Source organism: Hypanus sabinus, chromosome 10 (assembly GCF_030144855.1).
Source record: "Hypanus sabinus isolate sHypSab1 chromosome 10, sHypSab1.hap1, whole genome shotgun sequence".
Lineage (NCBI taxonomy): Eukaryota > Metazoa > Chordata > Chondrichthyes > Myliobatiformes > Dasyatidae > Hypanus > Hypanus sabinus.
The window spans coordinates 49437204-49461411 of NC_082715.1; the positions used below are offsets into that span (position 1 = coordinate 49437204).

Below are 24208 nucleotides of genomic sequence, written 5' to 3' on the forward strand. Positions count from 1 at the left end.
CTCTCACTCACACTGACTCTCTCTCTCTCACACTGACACTCCCTCTCACACTGACACTCTCTCTCTCTCACACTGACACTCTCTCACTCACACTGACTCTCTCTCTTTCACACTGACACTCTCTCTCTCTCACACTGACTCTCTCTCACACTGACACTCTCTCTCTCTCACACACTGACTCTCTCTCACACTGACACTCTCTCACTCACACTGACACTCTCTCACTCTCACACACTGACTCTCTCTCACACTGACACTCTCTCACTCACACTGACACTCTCTCTCTCACATAGACACTCTCTCTCTCTCACACACTGACTCTCTCTCACACTGACACTCTCTCACTCACACTGACACTCCCTCTTTCACACTGACACTCTCTCTCACACTGACACTCTCTCTCACACTGACACTCTCTCTCACACTGACACTCTCTCACTCTCACACACTGACTCTCTCTCACACTGACACTCTCTCACTCTCACACACTGACTCTCACTCACACTGACACTCTCTCCCTCTCACACTGACTCTCTCACACTGACACTCTCTCACTCACACTGACTCTCTCTCACACTGACACTCTCTCACTCACACTGACACTCTCTCTCACACTGACACTCTCTCTCTCTCACACACTGACTCTCTCTCACACTGACACTCTCTCACTCACACTGACACTCCCTCTTTCACACTGACTCTCTCTCTCACACACTGACTCTCTCTCACACTGACACTCTCTCACTCACACTGACACTCCCTCTTTCACACTGACTCTCTCTCTCACACTGACACTCTCTCTCTCTCACACTGACTCTCTCTCACACTGACAATCTCTCTCACACTGACTCTCCCTCTTTCACACTGACTCTCTCTCTCACACTGACTCTCTCTCACACTGACAATCTCTCACTCACACTGACACTCTCTCTCACACTGACACTCTCTCTCACACTGACACTCTCTCACTCACACTGACACTCTCTCTCACACTGACACTCTCTCTCTCTCACACACTGACTCTCTCTCACACTGACAATCTCTCACTCACACTGACACTCTCTCTCTCTCTCTCACACACTGACTCTCTCTCTCTCACACTGACACCCTCTCACACTGACACTCTCTCTCTCTCACACTGACACTCTCTCACTCACACTGACTCTCTCTCTCTCACACTGACACTCCCTCTCACACTGACACTCTCTCTCTCTCACACTGACACTCTCTCACTCACACTGACTCTCTCTCTTTCACACTGACACTCTCTCTCTCTCACACTGACTCTCTCTCACACTGACACTCTCTCTCACTCACACTGACACTCTCTCACTCTCACACACTGACTCTCTCTCACACTGACACTCTCTCACTCACACTGACGCTCTCTCTCACACTGACACTCTCTCACTCTCTCACACTGACACTCTCTCTCACACTGACACTCTCTCACTCACACTGACGCTCTCTCTCACACTGACACTCTCTCACTCACACTGACACTCTCTCCCTCTCACACTGACTCTCTCTCACACTGACACTCTCTCTCACACTGACACTCTCTCACACTGACACTCTCTCTCACACTGACACTCTCTCTCTCTCACACACTGACTCTCTCTCACACTGACTCTCTCACACACACTGACTCTCTCACTCACACTAACACTCTCTCTCTCACACTGACACTCTCTCTCTCACACTGACACTCTCTCTCTCACACTGACTCTCTCTCTCTCACACTGACACTCTCTCACTCACACTAACACTCTCTCTCTCACACTGACTCTCTCTCACACTGACAATCTCTCTCACACTGACACTCTCTCACTCACACTGACACTCTCTCACTCACACTGACACTTTCTCTCTCACACTGACTCTCTCTCTCTCACACTGACTCTCTCTCTCTCACACTGACACTCTCTCACTCACACTGACACTTTCTCTCTCACACTGACTCTCTCTCTCTCACACTGACTCTCTCTCTCTCACACTGACTCTCTCTCTCTCACACTGACACTCTCTCTCACACTGACACTCTCTCACTCACATTGACACTCTCTCTCACACTGACACTCTCTCTCTCTCTCACTGACTCTCTCTCTCACACTGACAATCTCTCTCACACTGACACTCTCTCTCTCACACTGACACTCTCTCACTCACACACTGACTCTCTCTCTCTCACACTGACACTCCCTCTCTCACACTGACTCTCTCTCACTCACACACTGACTCTCTCTCTCTCACACTGACACTCCCTCTCTCACACTGACACTCTCTCTCTCTCACACTGACACTCTCTCTCTCACACTGACTCTCTCTCTCACACTGACACTCTCTCTCTCACACTGACTCTCTCTCTCACACTGACACTCTCTCTCTCACACTGACTCTCTCTCTCACACTGACACTCTGTCTCACACTGACACTCTCTCTCACACTGACTCTCTCTCTCTCACACTGACAATCTCTCTCACACTGACACTCCCTCTCTCACACTGACTCTCTCTCACACTGACACTCTCTCTCTCACACTGACTCTCCTTCTCACACTGACACTCTCTCTCACACTGACACTCTCTCACTCACACTGACACTCTCTCACTCACACTGACACTTTCTCTCTCACACTGACTCTCTCTCTCTCACACTGACTCTCTCTCTCTCACACTGACACTCTCTCACTCACACTGACACTTTCTCTCTCACACTGACTCTCTCTCTCTCACACTGACACTCTCTCTCTCTCACACACTGACACTCTCTCACTCACACTGACACTCTCTCTCTCACACTGACTCTCTCTCTCTCACACTGACACTCTCTCTCTCACACTGACACTCTCTCTCACACTGACACTCTCTCTCACACTGACACTCTCTCTCTCTCACACTGACTCTCTCTCACACTGACACTTTCTCTCTCACACTGACTCTCCCTCTCACACTGACACTCTCTCTCTCACTGACACTCTCTCACTCACACTGACACTCTCTCTCTCACACTGACTCTCCCTCTCACACTGACTCTCTCTCTCACACACTGACACTCTCTCACTCACACTGACACTTTCTCTCTCACACTGACTCTCTCTCTCTCACACTGACTCTCTCTCTCACTGACTCATCTCTCACACTGACACTCTCTCTCTCTCTCACACTGACACTCTCTCTCTCACACTGACTCTCTCTCTCTCACACTGACACTCTCTCTCTCACACTGACTCTCCCTCTCACACTGACTCTCTCTCACACACTGACACTCTCTCACTCACACTGACACTTTCTCTCTCACACTGACACTCTCTCACTCACACTGACTCTCTCTCACACTGACTCTCTCTCTCTCACACTGACACTCTCTCTCACACACTGACTCTCTCTCACACTGACACACTCTCTCTCTCACACTGACACTCTCTCACACTGACACTCTCTCTCACACTGACTCTCTCTCTCACACTGACACTCTCTCTCACACTGACTCTCTCTCACACTGACACTCTCTCTCACTCACACTGACACTCTCTCACACTGACACTCTCTCTCACTCACACTGACACTCTCTCTCACACACTGACTCTCTCTCACACTGACACACTCTCTCTCACACACTGACTCTCTCTCACACTGACACTCTCTCACTCACACTGACTCTCTCTCACACTGACACTCTCCCTCTCGCACTGACACTCTCTCTCTTGCACTGATACTCTCTCTCTCGCACTGACACACTCTTTCACACTGACTTTCTCTCACACTGACACTCCCTCTCACACTGAGTCCCTCTCTCACACTGACACTCTGTCTCACACTGACACTCTCTCTCACACTGACTCTCTCTCTCTCACACTGACACTCTCTCTCTCTCTCTCTCTCACACTGACTCTCTCTCACACTGACAATCTCTCTCACACTGACACTCCCTCTCTCACACTGACTCTCTCTCACACTGACAATCTCTCTCACACTGACACTCTCTCTCTCACACTGACTCTCCTTCTCACACTGACACTCTCTCTCACACTGACACTCTCTCTCACACTGACACTCTCTCACTCACACTGACACTCTCTCTCTCACACTGACTCTCTCTCTCTCTCACTGACTCTCTCTCTCTCACACTGACACTCTCTCTCTCTCACACACTGACACTCTCTCACTCACACTGACACTCTCTCTCTCACACTGACTCTCTCTCTCTCACACTGACACTCTCTCTCACACTGACACTCTCTCTCACACTGACACTCTCTCTCTCTCACACTGACTCTCTCTCACACTGACACTTTCTCTCTCACACTGACTCTCCCTCTCACACTGACACTCTCTCTCTCACTGACACTCTCTCACTCACACTGACACTCTCTCTCTCACACTGACTCTCCCTCTCACACTGACTCTCTCTCACACACTGACACTCTCTCACTCACACTGACACTTTCTCTCTCACACTGACTCTCTCTCTCTCACACTGACACTCTCTCTCTCACACTGACTCTCTCTCTCTCACACTGACACTCTCTCTCACACACTGACTCTCTCTCACACTGACACACTCTCTCTCTCACACTGACACTCTCTCACACTGACACTCTCTCTCACACTGACTCTCTCTCTCACACTGACACTCTCTCACTCACACTGACTCTCTCTCACACTGACACTCTCTCTCACTCACACTGACACTCTCTCACACTGACACTCTCTCTCACTCACACTGACACTCTCTCTCACACACTGACTCTCTCTCACACTGACACACTCTCTCTCACACACTGACTCTCTCTCACACTGACACTCTCTCACTCACACTGACTCTCTCTCACACTGACACTCTCCCTCTCGCACTGACACTCTCTCTCTTGCACTGATACTCTCTCTCTCGCACTGACACACTCTTTCACACTGACTTTCTCTCACACTGACACTCCCTCTCACACTGACACTCTCTCACTCACACTGACACTCCCTCTCGCACTGAGTCCCTCTCTCACACTGACACTCTCTCACTCACTCTGACACTCTCTCTCTCACTCTGACACTCTCTCTCTCTCACACTGACTCTCTCTCTCTCTCACACTGACACTCTCTCTCTCACACTGATACTCACTCACCCACACTGACACTCTCTCTCTTGCACTGACACTCTCTCACTCACTCTGACTCTCTCTCTCTCACACTGACACTCTCTCTCTCTCACACTGACTCTCCCTCTCACACTGACACTCTCTCTCACACTGACACTCTCTCACTCACACTGACACTCTCCCTCTCACACTGACACTCTCTCACTCACACTGACACTCTCCCTCTCACACTGACAGTCTCTCTCTCTCACACTGACACTCTCTCTGTCGCACTGACTCCCTCTCACACTGACACTCTCTCTCTCGCACTGACACTCTCTCTCGCACTGACACACTCTTTCACACTGACTCTCTCTCTCACACTGACTTTCTCTCACACTGACAATCTCTCACTCACACTGACACTCTCTCTCTCTCACACACTGACTCTCTCTCACACTGACACTCTCTCACTCACACTGACACTCTCTCTCTCACATAGACACTCTCTCTCTCTCACACACTGACTCTCTCTCACACTGACACTCTCTCACTCACACTGACACTCCCTCTTTCACACTGACTCTCTCTCTCACACTGACACTCTCTCTCTCTCACACTGACTCTCTCTCACACTGACAATCTCTCTCACACTGACACTCTGTCTCACACTGACACTCTCTCTCTCACACTGACACTCTCTCTCTCACACTGACACTCTCTCTCTCACACTGACTCTCTCTCACTGACTCATCTCTCACACTGACACTCTCTCACTCACATTGACACTCTCTCTCACACTGACACTCTCTCTCACTCACACTGACACTCTCTCTCTCACACTGACACTCTCTCTCTCACACTGACACTCTCTCTCTCTCACACTGACTCTCTCTCACACTGACAATCTCTCTCACACTGACACTCTCTCACTCACATTGACACTCTCTCTCACACTGACACTCTCTCTCTCTCTCACACTGACTCTCTCTCTCACACTGACACTCCTTCTCTCACACTGACTCTCTCTCACTCACACTGACACTCTCTCTCTCTCACACTGACTCTCTCTCACACTGACACTTTCTCTCTCACACTGACTCTCTCTCTCTCACACACTGACACTCTCTCACTCACACTGACACTCTCTCACACTGACTCTCTCTCTCTCACACTGACACTCTCTCTCACTGACACTCTCTCTCACACTGACACTCTCTCTCTCACTCACACTGACACTCTCTCACACTGACTCTCTCTCTCTCACACTGACACTCTCTCTCTCTCACACACTGACTCTCTCTCACACTGACACTCTCTCACTCACACTGACACTCCCTCTTTCACACTGACACTCTCTCTCACACTGACACTCTCTCTCTCTCACACACTGACTCTCTCTCACACTGACACTCTCTCACTCACACTGACACTCTCTCTCTCTCACACTGACACTCTCTCTCACACTGACACTCTCTCTCTCACACACACTGACTCTCTCTCACACTGACACTCTCTCACTCACACTGACACTCTCTCTCACACTGACACTCTCTCTCTCTCTCACACTGACTCTCTCTCACACTGACAATCTCTCTCACACTGACACTCTCTCACTCACATTGACACTCTCTCTCACACTGACACACTCTCTCTCTCTCACTGACTCTCTCTCACACTGACAATCTCTCTCACACTGACACTCTCTCTCTCACACTGACAATCTCTCTCACACTGACACTCTCTCTCAGACTGACTCTCCTTCTCACACTGACACTCTCTCTCACACTGACACTCTCTCACTCACACTGACACTCTCTCTCACACTGACACTCTCTCTCTCTCACTGACTCTCTCTCACACTGACAATCTCTCTCACACTGACACTCTCTCTCTCACACTGACAATCTCTCTCACACTGACACTCTCTCTCACACTGACTCTCCTTCTCACACTGACTCTCTCTCTCTCACACTGACACTCCCTCTCTCACACTGACTCTCTCTCACTCACACTGACACTCTCTCTCTCTCACTGACTCTCTCTCTCTCACACACTGACACTCTCTCACTCACACTGACACTCTCTCTCTCACACTGACTCTCTCTCTCACACTGACACTCTGTCTCACACTGACACTCTCTCACTCACACTGACACTCTCTCTCACACTGACTCTCTCTCTCTCACACTGACACTCTCTCTCTCTCTCACACACACTGACTCTCTCTCACACTGACAATCTCTCTCACACTGACACTCCCTCTCTCACACTGACACTCTCTCACACTGACACTCTCTCTCACACTGACACTCTCTCTCTCTCACACACTGACTTTCTCTCTCACACTGACTCTCTCTCTCTCTCACACTGACACTCTCTCTCTCACACTGACTCTCTCTCTCTCACACTGACACTCTCTCTCACACACTGACTCTCTCTCACACTGACACACTCTCTCTCTCACACTGACACTCTCTCACACTGACACTCTCTCTCTCACACTGACTCTCTCTCTCACACTGACACTCTCTCACTCACACTGACTCTCTCTCACACTGACACTCTCTCTCACTCACACTGACACTCTCTCTCTCTCACACTGACACTCTCCCTCTCGCACTGACACTCTCTCTCTTGCACTGACACTCTCTCTCTCGCACTGACACACTCTTTCACACTGACTTTCTCTCACACTGACACTCTCTCACTCACACTGACACTCCCTCTCGCACTGAGTCTCTCTCTCACACTGACACTCTCTCTCTCACTCTGACACTCTCTCTCTCTCACACTGACTCTCTGTCTCTCTCACACTGACACTCTCTCTCTCACACTGATACTCTCTCTCTCGCACTGACACTCACTCACCCACACTGACACTCTCTCTCTTGCACTGACACTCTCTCACTCACACTGACACTCTCTCACTCACTCTGACTCTCTCTCTCTCACACTGACACTCTCTCTCTCTCACACTGACTCTCCCTCTCACACTGACACTCTCTCTCACACTGACAGTCTCTCTCTCTCACACACTGACACTCTCTCACTCTTGCACTGACACTCTCTCTCTCGCACTGACTCCCTCTCACACTGACACTCTCTCTCTCGCACTGACACTCTCTCTCGCACTGACACACTCTTTCACACTGACTCTCTCTCTCACACTGACACTCTCTCTCTCACACTGACACTCTCTCTCACACTGACACTCTCTCCCTCTCACACTGACACTCCCTCTCACACTGACACTCTCTCACTCACACTGACTCTCTCTCCATCTCGCACTGTCAGTTTCTCTCTCACACTCAGACTTTGTCTCTTGCACTGACATTCTCCCTCCCTAACTGACAATCTTTCTCTCGCACTGAAACCCTCTCTCACACCGACACTCTCTCTCTTGCACTGACATTCTCATTCTCACATTGTCACTCTTTCACTCACACTGAATCTCTCTCTCACAAGTACTTTGTCCTTTGTTCAGGACAAAGTCTTATCTGTTCTTGAACATTGTGGGGTTTTGGAGGAGATTGGTGGGTCCTGACGGAAATTTTTGAATCTTTGCTAGTCATTGGTGAGGTGCCAGATGATTTGAGGACAGCAAATTTGAAACCTTTATTCAAGAAGATAAGCAGGTAATTAGAGGCCAGTGGGCCTAATGTCAGTGCTAAGAAAGTTGTTGGAAAACTTCTGAGGAACATGATTAATCTATACTGGGTACTCGGAAAGGCGGTGTTCGACCAGGAACAGTCAACATAACTTTGTTGGTGACAGGTCTTGTTTGCCAAACTTGAGTTTTTTTGAAGAAGCGACAAAATGTATTGATGAAGACAGTGTGGTTGATATACTAAAGAACTTCAGAAACACCTTTGATAAAGGTCTGAAGGTAGATAAGTCACCTGGACCAGATGGTTTACACCTCAGCGTTCTGAAAGAGGTGGCTGCAGAGACTGTGGAGCCATTAGTAATGATCCTTCAGGAATCACTAGATTCTGGAATGGTTCCAGAAGACTGGAAAATTGTAAATGTCATTCCACTCTTCAAGAAGGGAGAGAGGCAGAAGAAAAGGAAATTATTGGCCTGTTTGTCTGACCTCAGTAGTTGGGAAGATGTTGGAGTCAATTGTTAAGGATGTGGTTAAGGATGTACTTGGAGGCACATGATAAAATAGGCCATACTCAGTGCCACACATGTGCCCGCTTAACAAGCTACAAGCCCATGGTATTACAGAGAAGATACTAACATGGATAAAATAGTGGCTGAATGACAGGAGGCAAAGAGTGGAAATAAAGGGAGCCTTTTCTGATTGGCTGCCGGAGACTAGTGATATTTCACAGGGGTCTGTATTGGGACCAATTCTTTTTAAGCTATATATTAATGATCAGGATGATGGAATTGATGGCCATGTTGCAAGGTTTGCAGAAGATAGGTGAAGGGGCTGGTAGTTTTGAGGAAGTAGAGGGGCTACAGAACGAACTTGACAGATTTGGAGAATGAACAAAGAGTGCAGTGTGGGGATGTCTACGGTCATGCACTTTTGTAGAAGAAATGAAAGGAGTGTCTATTTTCTAAATAGAAACTAGAAAAACTGAGGCACAAAGGGACTTGGGGGTCCTTGTGCATCATTCTTGAAAGGTTAATTTGCAGGTTGAGTCTGTGGTGAGGAAGGCAAATGCAATGTTAGCATTCATTTCAAGAGGACTGGAATATAAAAGCAAGGATGTAACTTTGAGACTTTATAAAGCACTGGTGAGGCTTCACTTGGAGTATTGTGAATAGGTTTGGACTCTTTATTTTAGAAATCATGAGCTAAAACTGGAGAGGATTCAAAGGAGGTTCACAAAAATGATTCCAGGATTCAATGGCTTGTCATATGAAGCATTTTTGATGACTCTGGGGCTATATTCACTAGAATTCAGAAGAATGAGGAATGAACTCCTTGAAACCTATCAAATGGTGAAAAGCCTTGTGGAGAAGATATTTCCTATGGTGGGAGAGTCTAAGACCAGAGGACACAGCCTCAGAATAGAGAGGCATCCTTTTAGAATGGAGATGAAATGGAATTTCTTTAGCCAGAGGGTGTGAATCTGGGGAATTCTCTGCCACAGGCAGCTATGGAGGCCAGGTCTTTATGTACAATATAATTAAGGCAGAGATTATTGATCGGTCAGGCAGGAAGGGGTGCGGGGAGAAGGCAGAAGACTGAGGCTGAGAGGAAAAATGGATCTACGTTGATGAACTGGCAGAGCAAATTCGATGGGCCGAATGGCCTAAATCTGCTCCTATGTCTTATGGTCTTGTATCAAAATGGATAGAAATCATGGGATTCAAGAAACGGTGGAAAACTGGGTCCAAAGTTGGTAATAGGAGAAGGGGGTGGTGGTGAAGGATTGCTTTTGTGATTGCAGCCAGTGTTCAGTGGTGTATCAATGGGATAGTTACTGGGACCTCTGTAGTTTGTCTCATGCATTAATATTTTGGATATGTGGGAGTAGTAGCTAGTAAGTGTGTAGATGGCATTCACATTGGTGGCATTATTGATAGTGAAGAGGAGGATCTCAGAATAAAATAGATAACCCAGTCAATTGACCAGTGCAATGGCACATAGAATTTAATTGACATTAAATTCACAATAAGTGCAAGTAATGCATTTTTGTAGGCCTAATTAGGGTAGGATATATACCATAGAATTCTAAGGAGTACTAAGGAACGTAGAGACATTGATATATGAGTACACAGGTAGAAGATATACAGGATGCTGGATTTTATTAGCTGGGGCAAAGGTTATCAGGATAAGGCAACATAGAGCAACTTCATAAAACTTTGGTTAAACCTCAGATAGAGTATTGATTGCATTTCTGCTGATCCCAACATGTAACTGCACTGGAGATGTGCAAAAGAGATTTACTGGGACATTGACTGGGATGAAGTGTTCAGTCATGAGGAGTGAATGAATAAGCTGGGTTTGTTTTTCTTAGTATAGAGGAGACTAAGGAGTATCTTGAGAGAGATGTATAAACTTTTAAGAGACATAGGTGTGGTGGACAGCGAAGAACTTTTCACCATAATGGAGACATCTAAATCCAGAGGGCACAGGTTATTGGTGAGGATTGCAGGAGATCTGAGGATTTTGTTTTTCATCCAGAGGGTTATTGCCTTCTGGGATGCATTACTTGAGAAGACAGTGGAGGTAAGAACTCTCACAAGATTTAAAAAGTATCTGGACAAGCACTTGAATTCCCAAGACACAGAAGGCTATGGGCCAAATGCTGGTAAACGCAATTAGTATAGGCGGGGTACATGATGACCAGTGTGCACAAGGTGGACTAAATGACCTATTGTGTATAAATAATTGTTGAATAGGTATTTCAGTTCCTTAACTTCTTTTGTTGTGTCATTCATGTCTATTTTTAAAAGACACATCAATGGTGAGAAGATGTCTCCCTTTGTGGGAAAATCTAAAATTAGGGGGCATGGTTTCAGAGCAAGTGATTCATCATTTAATGTAGAGATGAGAAGTTCTTTTGTCAGGGGGTTATGATCCTTTGGTATTGGTATCCTTAACCCAAAAGAACTCTGGAAGTAGAGAATGAATATATTCAATGTTGAGAAAGACAGTTTTATGAAGGTAATTTTACATGATAACAATTGTGAGAGATGGGTGTCTGATCTGCTGCTCCCCTAAGGATTACACAGGTGAAATATTCTCCATTTCTTTTGGAATGCTTAAATAAGACTTCCTTATCTGTGCACCCTTAATTGAACAGTTTTAACTTTATTGTCTCTGCTCTTTTATAGAAAGATTCGTACATGATTGCTGCTGGTGTTGTTGGAGGCATTTACATTTTTTGTTCAATTGTTCTGTTCTTTGGTGTGAAAGAGACAAATGGTAAGTATCTCCATGGAGATGTAAATCTGTTCTTGCACCAAGTTGTTTCTGAAACACACAAGTAATTTGTTGTTTTTTTAAACTAAGATTACTATTGTATATGCATTCCCCCATATGTATTTTATTCACAAAATAGTAACTATACAATCTGAGTTATTCCTTTGTCAGCATTGACAGTATTTTCTCTATTATGTTCACTTTATATACAGTATTTAAATAATAGTTCAGCATGGCATTTCTATTTCTATTTCTAACATGCCATTAGTGTTATGCTTGAGGGACTATTACAAAAGGCCTATTCCAAGCAGCAAGTGTATCTCTGCAAATGAGCTGCTCAGAGAAAAGCTCCTGCATTCCTTCGCAGGTATCTTGGCAAGCACTCAGTCCAGAAGCAGATGGATGAAGGTGTCATCTCCACTGCAGATGCCGCAAGGAGAGGGCATGGCTTGAGGGATCTGACATGTAGGGCCCTTTTCATCACCAGCCAAACAAGGTCTTGGTGCTTATTTCAATGTATTGGTGATGGGGAATTCTGATAAATTATGAGAACAGTCCTCCCTGGGAACCATCCAACAGATCCCATTGTGTCCTTTTCCTATCGACCCTCAAGAATATGCTGTGCAAACTATTGACTGATCGATTTGCAATCACTAACATCTCGCTGAGGTACAGGTGGTTTGGCGCGTTCAGACTGAAGGGAGTGTTCTACAGAAGCATGCAGTGGGGCAGGCAGGACCTCAGCACACGGTGGAACTTGGTGTTGGTGCTTGGCGCAGCCACGTGCAAGTGCACAGGTCAGGGTGAGGACCATGTGAGGCCAGCTATGATCAACAATTATATACATTCTGCAGTGCTACAATATTAAAAAAAAACATGGAATGGTCTTGTTTAAGAAGGTAGAGTACAAATAAATTCCAAAATGTAGGGCTTCAGTAATTTGCATAATTTCTTAAATTAGAAATATGAGCTTTGCTGAAGTTGTTTCTTCCCACTGAGATTGAATAATGGAAGTAAACAATGGATACAAACAGAAAATGCTGGAATTACGCAAGTGCAAAGACTAAGGACCTATATCTGAAATCCTGATTTGTTGTTTCAACCTACACAGGCTTATTTATTAGTCATTTCACTTCACATTTGCTGCCACGTTTTTCCTCTTAACTTGACAAGCAAGTGCGTGCTTGGAGAAACATTAACTGACAGGGAGTGAGCAGGATACTTTCATGTCTTGCTTCTGCCTCAGGATTCAGAAGAGCTCACAAGCTGTGCAAGATTTACTTGTTTTCTTGTTTTATCAGGACTTTTGCGGTGTATTATACTGAACTGCCAACCAGGGGTATAGAAACTGTGGTGGAGTGATTATTGGTGTGTTAGAAAGGTTGAGAAACATACAGGCTATATGTGATTAGAGTCATAATAATAAACAATTTGTACTGCAAATTTATAAAATTAGGGATACTCAGAGCTTAAATAATTTATGGGCCATCCAATAAAGTAATATTACTGAAATAATTTGATTATTTTTGGCTACTAAAGAGACTATTATATTTATGAGTGAAATAATCTATGAGGTTATTGTAACTGCAGAAAGCTGTTACAAAAAGAACACCCACAGGGATCAATATAAAGGAAGAAAATAAATATTCAGTGGGTTGTGGGAAAAAGCAGAACGAAGTTAACTGGATCCGTATTATCCTAGAATAAGAATTAAGTACAGCAAAGAAAAGATACCCCTGTAATTTGAAAAGATTACCTATTAAGGACCATAAGGGCAGGGTAGTGAAATGCTCTTGACTACAACTGTGAGAAGTGCTTCCAGTTGCAGCTTCTAATAAACCATGTTAAGGAGTTGGTGCTGGATCTGGATGAAGTCCAGATCATTCTGGAGGCTGAAAGAGTGATTGATAGGACATATAGAGAGGTAGTTACACTAAAGGTGTAGGACACAGGAAACTGGGTGACAGTCAGGAAAGGGAAAGTGGTTAAGGAGCCAGTGCAGATCCCCCTCACCGACAGGTATATTGCCTTGGATACTGCTGGGGAGAGGGGAATTGACCTAACAGAGGAAAGTCACAGTAATCGGGTCTCTGGCACTGAGTCTGCCTCTGTGACTCAGAAGGGAAGAGGGGAGAGAAGGCGTGCTGTGATGATAGGGGATTCGTTCATTAGGGGAATGGACAGGAGGTTCTGTGGGCAAGAACGAGATTGCTGGATGGTATGTAGCCTCCTGGGTTCCGGGGTCCAGGATATCTCAGATCGAGTCCTCAGCATTCTTAGGTGGGAGGGTGAACAGCCAAAAGTTGTGGTCCATGTAGGTACCAATGGCATGGGCAGGATGAGTAACAAGGTTCTGCACAAGGAGTTCAGGGAGTTAGGTGCTAAGTTAAAGGGCAGGACCTCCAGAGGTGTGATCTCAGGATTGCTACCCATGTCACGAGCTAGTGAGGCCAGAAGCAGGAAGATTATACAGTTTAATATGTGGTTAAGGAGTTGTTGTAGAGGGAGGGTATAAGATATTGGGATAATTGGGCTTTCTTCCAGGGAAGATGGGACCTGTACCGAAGGGGCATTTGCAGCTTAACTGGAGAAGGTTTGTTAATGCTGCACGTTAGGGTTGAAACTAGAATTGCAGGGGGATGGGAACCAGAGTGCCAGAAGCGTTCGTGGAGAGGTTGTGGAGGCAGATGTTGGTGAGACCTCAGATAAAGTTGGGAAGCAAAAGGTTGAGCATGATGCGACTAGTGTCCTGAGCTGCATATATTTAAATACAAGTTGTAGGAAAGGTGGATAATACTGCTGAAGAAGAGATAACTGGTGTAAAAGCAGAGGTATTGTGCAGTGAGGACAGGCTGTTGATAAGGGGAAATTGTAGTCAGCAAGATAAGGTGCTATGTAAAAGGTGGACAAAATTGAAAAGTGTGAATATAGGACTGAAGGAGTCATATCTGAATACGCACAGCATACAGAATAAGTTAGATGAACTTGCAGCAGAATTGCAGATTAGCATGTGTGATGTTGTAGGTGTCACTGAATCATGACAGAAAGATTGTAGCTGGGAGCTTAATGCCCAAGGATACACATTGTATTGAAAGGATAGTCAGGAAGGCAGAGGAAGTGGCGATGCCCTATTGGTAAAAAAATGAAATCAAATCATTGGAAAGAGGTGACATAAGGTTGGAAGCTGTTGAATCATTGTGGATAGAGCTAAGGAACTGCAAGGGTAAAAGGACCCTAATGGGAGTTGTATACAAACCCCCAAACAGTATTAAGGATGTGACCTACAAATAACAACGGGAGGTAGAAAATGCGTGCCAAAAGGGCAATAGTCATGGGGGATTTAATATGTAGGCAGATAGGGAAAAATCAGGTTGGTGCTGAATTTCAGGAGACGTAATTTCTAGAGTGCCTATGAGATGGCTTTTTCGAGCAGCTTATGGTTTAGCCCACTAGTGGATCAGCTATTCTGGATTGGGTGTTGTGCAATGAACCGGACTTGATTAGAGAGTTTAAGGTAAAAGAACCCTTAGGGGTAAGTGCTCATAATACGATCAAATTCACCCTGAAACTTGAGTAAGAGAAGCTAAAGTCAGGTGTATCAGTATTACAGTGGAGTTAAGGGCTTTACAGAAGCATGAGAGAGGAGTTGGCCCAGAATTGATTAGAAAGCAATACTTGCAGGGATGACAGTAGATCAGCAATGGCTGGAATTTCGGGAAGCAATTCAGAAGCTACACGATTTATACATCCCAAAGAGGAAGAAGTATTCTAAAGGAAAGAAGACACAACTGTGACTAACAAGAGAAGTCAAAGCCAACATAAAAGCCAAAGCGGGCATATAGAAACATAGAAACATAGAAAATAGGTGCAAGAGTAGGCCATTTGGCCCTTCGAGCCTGCACCGCCATTCAGTATGATCATGGCTGATCATCCAACTCAGAACCCTGTACCTGCTTTCTCTCCATACCCCCTGATCCCTTTAGCCACAAGGGCCATATCTAACTCCCTCTTAAATATAGCCAATGAACCGGCCTCAACTGTTTCCTGTGGCAGAGAATTCCACAGGTTCACCATTCTCTGTGTGAAAAAGTTTTTCCTCATCTCGGTCCTAAAAGGCTTCCCCATTGTCCAAAAACTGTGACCCCTCATTCTGGACAGAGCAAAAATATAACAGAGCAAAAATGAATGGGAATATATAGGATTGGGAAGCTTTTAAAAACAAACAAAAAAACTAAAAACTAAAAAAAGTCATTATGAAGATAAAGATGGAATATGAAAGTAAACTAATCAATAATATTAAAGATAATACCAACAGTTTCTTCAGGTACATAAAGTGTTTCATCTTTATCTTCTTAATGACTTTGTTAGTTGCCTACTGTTGTTTTTTTTAAAAGCTTCCCAATCCTCTAACTTCCCACTAATTTTTGCTGTGTTATATGCCCTCTCTTTGGCTTTTATTTTGGCTTTGACTTGTCTTGTTAACTATAGTTGTGTCTTCTTTCCTTTAAAATACTCTTCCTCTTTGGGATGAGTATATCCCAGAGGAATGACGAATAAATTGTTTACCTCCCACTTTCGAATTATGGTTTCTGACTCAGAAGATGATAGGTTCAGACCTCACGACTATAGTGTTTAACTGTGGCTGATAACCAAAATATAAGCAATCAGTAAATCCTTATATAAGACATTAAGCTAATTCCTATGTATCCAGGTGTCCCAACTCACTATTTGAAGATTGACTTGTTTTATTGTTGTGCTTCTTTCCAGCAAATCCACAGGACCAGCTAAACTATTGTCCATTCCACTGTTTTTTTATGCAATCCTGCTCGCTTTATTCATGCAGTGTGTTCCACAAAACAGTAGTGCCCATGCACTATGCACTGTGAGATACCAAAGATGCTATGTCACTGCAAGTTCCTTCTTTAAAAGATGTACTGAAGGATATTGGAAATACTTATGGCTTGATAATAGAACTGGGACAGATTACTGGGGGCATGATTCTCAAGCCCTAGGGCAGTCAACTCCGGTCACCAAAGTCAAATAATTCTTTTAAATTAGTTGGCTCATGAAATGCAAACATAGCTGGCAGTGGCAGCATTCATTACCATGACTAATTGTCCTGACTAGGAGTCAATCTCATTGGCGCCTCTGGGTTCACAGTTCAGTTAAGACTGAATAAGAATGTCCTTGAAAGGCATTAGTGAACCAGACAGGTTTTTAACTGGAAAAAGGTGGTAAACTCAGCAACTTTTACTGGTTAAGTTTTAATCTCAGTTCTGCCAGTTTGCACCAGTGTTTCCAGATTTAGATAAATAGGACTCGTCCTGACATAAATGCATTAAGTAAATGGCCCGATATGGATTTCTCAATAGCCTAACCTGGCAATGACGCAGCAGTTCCAGACAATGAGCTGACCAGGACAAGTGTATGCAAGATTATGTAAATGTAGGATTTAACACAGCAAACCCTTAAATTAAGTGCTTTTTGAGCTTTTGGCTGTGGGTAGTGGGATCAATGCTATAGTCCTGGCTGTTCCAAATCTATTTTAATAATTTCAAGTTCAAGTTTCTAGTTTAATTATCATTCAACCATACATGAATATAGACAAACATAACACCATTCCTCTGAGGCCAAGGTGAAAAATGCATTACCAACAGTACACAGTAAACTGCACACAGCACAAATTGTTATGATTTCAGAAAAACATAGTCACAAAGAGAGAAAAAATATCGAGCCCCGGTCCCTGATTTGTCCTGATCCAGCTTGTTCTTCCACTGAGTGACGCCGGAGGGCAGCACTGAGCAAATACTGGAGACCAGCACTGAGCAAACACTGGAGAGCAGCATTGAGTGAGCAGCCAGTGAGCTCCCAGTGTAATAAATCCAAGTTTGTTGAAGATACTAAGCTGGGTGGTAGTGTATGTTGTGATGAGCTCACAAGTTTCAAAGAGTTATAAGCAGGCTAATATGAACAGTATACTGTTAATAGCAAGATCATTAAGTGCTGATATACAGAGGAATCTTGGGGTCCAAGTCCATAGCTCTCTGAGAGTGGCTATATCGGTTGATGGGGTGGTAAAGATGGTGCAACTTCAACAGAGATAACTGGGGCAAGTTTCTAACACAGTGGTGGGTGCCTAAAATCGCTGTCAGAATTGAGGTGTAGGCAAAAATGATAGATGTGTTCCAGAGGCTCTTAAATAGGCATGTAAATATACAGAGAACAGAGGAAAATAGGCATAGTGTAGGCAGAAGAGTTTAGTATAGTTAGGCATTTAATTACTAGTTTAATTAGTTCAGTACAACACCATGAGCTGAAGGGCCATTTCCTGTTCTATGTTCTATTATGTGCAGATCTATTCTCTGTGTATATGAATGGATACCATTGGGTTAGAGGGACAGCAGTTTTAGCTTAATTCCTGAGATGGAGGGAGGGGTGGAAGTGTAGAAGGGTTTATCCCAGGGGAGGGATTAAGCAGAGTGGACATATATTCCTTTGAATTTAAAATAATAACAGCTAATTTTGCACACACAACACAAACACAGACATGTATTTCCTATAGGGCTTGACCAGACAGGCATAGGAATGACGGGTGTCTAGACTGACAGGCACAGAATAAGTGTTATGTTATTCAGGTCTGAGATGAGATAACATTCCTTCACTGATATGGGTACTGATTCCATGGAATTCATTAAACATGAGGGATGTGGAGGTATGCATATTTAAGACAGAGATACATAGATTTTTGGATTTTAAGGGAATCATGAGAAATGGGATGATATAGGAAAATAGTTTTGTTGAGCTGAAAGATCAGCCATCATGTTGTTGAATGGCAGAGTAGAATTAGGGGCCGCAAGAGGTCCACTGCTGCTCTTTTGTTTAGACTTGTGGAGAGGAAATATCAGATAGGGTGTGTAATAAACTGCTGAAACATCAATGTCCGTTTTTTACTTCCACCAAAGCTGAATTTCATCTCCACTTTGAACAGGAGTTCCGGAAAAAAAATGAATGGACTCTTAATTAATATTTGGTCAAAAAATTATGACACTTAATGAACAATTAATCCATCACAACTATAATGCTCAGAATAAGCTTAGAATGTCCCAATCTTACACAACATTTGATTATTTAAAACCACATTTCTTCTAGATCATTTTTATAGAACTTAACTCCTCTTGGAATTGATGTAACTCTGGCTCTTTCTTATTATCTTAATGGGAAAAAATCTCTGAATTTTTAATGCATTTACTGACATTAAATACCAAACTTCGTTGTCCATCCATTATTCCCCTGAGGAAGCATTGAAGAATCAATTACATCAGTGCTGGGCTGTCTTGATGAGAATAGCAAATTTCCTTCCTGAAGTGTACCGGTGAACCTTTTCAGGTGTGTTTTTAACACCAGTTCTCTAGTTTCATTACTACCATGACTGATTAGTTTCTTTTTCATTCCCCAGCTACCATTCTGAGAGTTTTTAATAATTAGGTCTTTTTCAGGCCGAAACAAGATTCTTGGCCCTCAGTACTTACATTTTATAATATCAGTGATCTGGTGGAGGAGGTAGAGCAGAGCATAGGGTATCCAAGTTGGCTGATGACACAAAAATATGTGGGAGGGCATATTGCAATGAGGGTATTAGAGTTGCTACAGGATAGAGCTAGGTTGCGTGAGTGGGGAGAACCTTGGGAAATGGAGTTTAATTTGGGAATGTGTGATGTTATGTATTTCAACAAAAAGGGAGAAAGAAAGCAGATGAGTGAAATACAGAGGGATGGATCACAGAAACCTTAGCAGGCAGCTACAGCAAGTATTCACAGGTGTGTAATTTGATGGCCTTTATTGTGAGGGGGTTACAGTTTAGCAAAAGGCAAGTATTGTGGCATTTGTATAGGACCCTGGTGAAGCCACACCTGGAATTCCACGCAGTTTGTTCTCTTAGCCAAGAAAGGATAGATTGGTAATTCAAAGGAGATTAAACAGGTGCATTCCTCGTTGAGAGAGTTGTCAATGTTCAAATTAAGTTTATTATCAAAGTACATATCTGTCTCCATATACAACCCTGCGGTTCATTTTTTGCAGGCATACAGAGTAAATCCAAGAAATACAATAGTCAATGGAAGACCGCACCCAACACAAAAGACAAACAACCAATGTGCAAAAAGCAACAAACTGTGCAAAGAGGAAAGAGAAAAATCAAATAAACAATAAATATCGAGAACATGACAAATGGAAAATAAATAAACAAACAAACAAACAAATAAATAAACAAACAAACAAATAAATAAATAAATAAATAGACAGTAAGCATGAGATGAAGAGTCTTTGAAAGGGAGAACAGTTCAGGTTGTGGGAATCCATTGAGAAAATAGGTTGTGGAAACAGTTCATGGGGCAAATGAAGCTGAGTGAAGTTAACCCTCTGGTTTAACAGCCTGCTGGTTGAGGGGTAATAACTGCTCCTAAACCTGGTAGTGTGGATCTTGGTGCTCTGATATCTTCTTTCTAATGACAGCAGCGAGAGGAGAGCATGGGCTGGACGGTAGGGGTCCTTGATGTTGGGTGCTGGTTTACTGTGACATCATTCTGTGTCAGACATGGGAGCAGAATGTGGCCATTCAGCCCATTGAGTCTGCTTTGAAGCTGCCAAATGCTCCTCATGTGTTAACCCCTTCATTCCTGCAATCATCTTTGTGAACCTCCTCTAGACTCTTCCCAATCACAACACATCCTTTCTGGGATATTGGGCCCAAACGATGTGCTCAGTGGTGGACTGAGTAATATCCAGTACTTTTTGTAGGATTTTCCATTCAAGGGCATTGGTGTTTCCATACCAAGCCATGATGCAACCAGTCCAATCACCATCATCTGAAGAAATTAGGTTTATACTCTTTGGCATTTAAAAGAATAAGGGGTGGTCTTATTGAAACAGCTGAAGATCTTTATCAGTATGACAGGGTAAATGTTGAGATATTTCAACTCATGGGAGAATCTAAAATCAATAAGTGTAGTAACATTTAAAACAGAAGTGTGTAGGAAATTCTTTTTGCAGAGGGTGGTGCATTTCTGGAATTTTCTACTCAGAATTGTGTGGAAACTAAATTAATGGAGTTATTTAATGAGGAAGCAGATCATTATTTGAATTGATAAATAGTGTTGAAGGTTATAGAGTACTGGCAGAGAAAAGGAGTTGAGGCCTGGATCAAATTAGTCCTGATCTTATTGAGTGGTGGAGTAGGCTTGGTGAGCTGATAGGCCTATTCCTACTGCTGTCTTCTTTGGTTCGCTTTCCCCTAGATTAGTGATCCAGTACATTAGTCACTAATGCAAATATTTAACCAAACTGGTGCTGTATTTTTAATCAAGACAAAGATCAAGAACATACTTAAAATTTCAGCATGAAAGAACGTTGAAAAAATGAAGAGGGCCATTTCAACCTAACATATCCAGTGGGAAACTGTCAGATCAGACAGAATGGCAATTTCGGTGTGGATGACTCAGGTTTAAATAATCCTGTGGATTTGCATTTATATAGTTTTATTTTCACAATTTTTAAAAGGGTTTTAAAATACATTCCTTGTATGAATCACTTTGAACTCCAAGCAAACCTCACATGTACAGACACATTTAGAGGGCATGAGAATATTTACAATACTTTTAAAAGCGTGTTTGCTTAATTAATTTCAACTGCGTACAACCTCTGTTCTTGCAATTCATTCCAAAAGTCCTCCAATCTGACATCCAGTCAGCCAGTTCAGTCCAGGTTTTTTTAAAATTAGATTCATTTATATTTATATTTATATTCCACTCACTGGAATTTAGAAGATTGAGGGGGGATCTTATTGAAACGTATAAAATTCTAAAGGAATTGGACAGGCTAGATGCAGGAAGATTGTTTCCGATGTTGGGGAAGTCCAGAACAAGGGGGTCACAGTTTAAGGATAAAGGGGAAGCCTTTTAGCATCGAGATGAGGAAAAACTTCTTCACACAGAGAGTGGTGAATCTGTGGAATTCTCTGCCACAGGAAACAGTTGAGGCCGGTTCATTGGCTATATTTAAGAGGAAGTTAGATATGGCCCTTGTGACTAAAGGGATCAGGGGGTATGGAGAGAAAGCAGGTACAGGGTTCCGAGTTGGATGATCAGCCATGATCATACTGAATGGCGGGGCAGGCTTGTAGGGCCAAATGACCTACTGCTGCACCTATTTTCTATGTTTCTATTTATTAATATTGCATGACTTGTTTAATAAAATGTGAAGGGCAATTAGTTTGATGTTCCATTTTCTTGGTTAGATCCCTACACTGTGAAGTCAGGCAAACCAATTCCTTTCCTAAAAGGAATGAAACTTGTGATGAGGCATGGTCCCTACGTGAAGCTGACTACATCTTTTCTCTTCATATCTTTGGCCCTTCAGGTAATCCTCCTGAATGTTTAAATCTGGACCATAATATTCCACTACATTGAAAATGTAAGGAGTACATGAACGTTACAGATGTATTTTTTCCAGTTTGTAATCATTCTAAGCAGCATGCTAATCTTGCATTATTCTGGGTGATTTTTCCAAGTTAAAGATTCCATAAAATGTAAATTGTTTTCATCCTGTCATATATTTGCCAAGAAAAAAATTAATATTGCATCGTTGCACAAATATTCTATTTGTTTAGGTAAAATTATTTATTAATGTAAAACTTATGGGCATTCTCCTTAGTTTGGGTTTGAAGGAGAATCGCATAATATAATTTGACTATGATAAAATGAGTGAAGTTTATATTGAACCACTGTTCATAAATTGTGACAGTTACAATGTAGAAATAGCTAGTTCTCAGTGATGAATTTGAGAAAGACTGCTGCAATTTCTGAAGTCCACACAGGCACAGGTCCTCCCCAGGTTACAACATAGTTCCAATCCCAAGAACTGATGATTACCCAAACAGTCTGCAAGTCAAAAACGTGGCCATCTGGCAATGTATTTAAATAAAAACATAAACCAACCAAGGGCAGTGGGTTGTTGAACCAAGGTGCTTAACTCAACCATACAGAGTTTTCTGCAAGTTCCAGCGGTATTGCTCCCAATGGCGAAGGTCCTGCAGCCTCATTGTAAAAGGAAAATCCATCTTTCCAAACTCCCAAATGTTTCTTTGTTTATACAGAGTATCCACAAGCTGGGTGTTCATAACCTGGGGAAAACCTGAATGCTTGAGCTTGGACATCACAAAATTGCCAACCTACACTTTCACAGGGTGTGATATTGAAGTTTTCACTAATGCAATCAACATGGAAATCACTGTCAAGCCCCGAACTCAAACTATTACACATTTATGAATGATCAAAGCTTAAGCTTTTACAGATTTAGTCTCATCATTCCTGCCTAACATTCTTGGTTCGCTATTATAAGGAACAAATCAGACATAGTAATTTTATATATGCAGCTAAATGCAGAAATTGCCAAGTTGCTACCTGAACAAAAACAGAAATTGCCTGAAAAACTGAGTAGGTCAGAGAACATTTATAGAGGGGAGAAAAAGTACTGTCTGAGTTTCAAGTTCATGATCATTTGTATTTACTGTTTTTGTTGCAGGTTCCAGCATCAGCAATGGTTTTGCATCAAGTTTCTACTATAGTTGCTCTGAACTTCCAGAACTTACACTAAAACCAAATTTTGAATAACTTGCAATACATAAATTTCTTATTTATGTAATAGGCATTTAATAGTCATTCCTGAAAGTTGTCATGACAGATCGTAAACATTCGGATGATTCATAGTTATTATATGGAAAGCTTCATTCACAATCCAAATTATAGGATAAAATCTTATTCCTTTAGATAAGTATTGCTAGTTTAAGAAAGCATAAAATGTCTTTCCCTCTTTATTTTGCTTTCTGTACAATGATTTGTACTTACTCTTCCTATTTCCGAATGCACGAGTCATAAACCATTCTCCAACTGGATTAGTTAAAGTCACTAAAGGAATTTGGAATTTTAAAGTCACTGAAGTCCCAGATCCTAGAGAATGCTATAATATATTTATTTCTAAACGTAAACCAACAGGAAAGTTGTGGGCTAGTCTACCCATAATGCTCACGTGATGCTTTGTTATTCAGCCCTGGTATTAAAATTCAGCTAATTTTTCATCAGTTTATGATTTTCCCTTTAAGTATTGTTCTGAAGTTTCATTGCCAAAATGGTAGCTTGAGAAGCACATGAACCACATTGAGCACATATTGTGTATATTATAATTAATTTACC

General features: G+C 43.1%; 1 protein-coding gene across 1 annotated transcript in view; it reads left to right on the plus strand.

Moving 5' to 3' along the window:
• mfsd2b (MFSD2 lysolipid transporter B, sphingolipid) overlaps positions 1–24208 on the plus strand; it is a 111081-nt gene that overhangs the window by 68480 nt on the left and 18393 nt on the right. Inside the window, exons 7-8 of the mRNA XM_059981824.1 lie at positions 11876–11966; positions 22255–22376. Of these exons, the coding sequence (XP_059837807.1) occupies positions 11876–11966; positions 22255–22376 (213 nt within the window). The remainder of the gene's footprint in view (positions 1–11875; positions 11967–22254; positions 22377–24208) is intronic.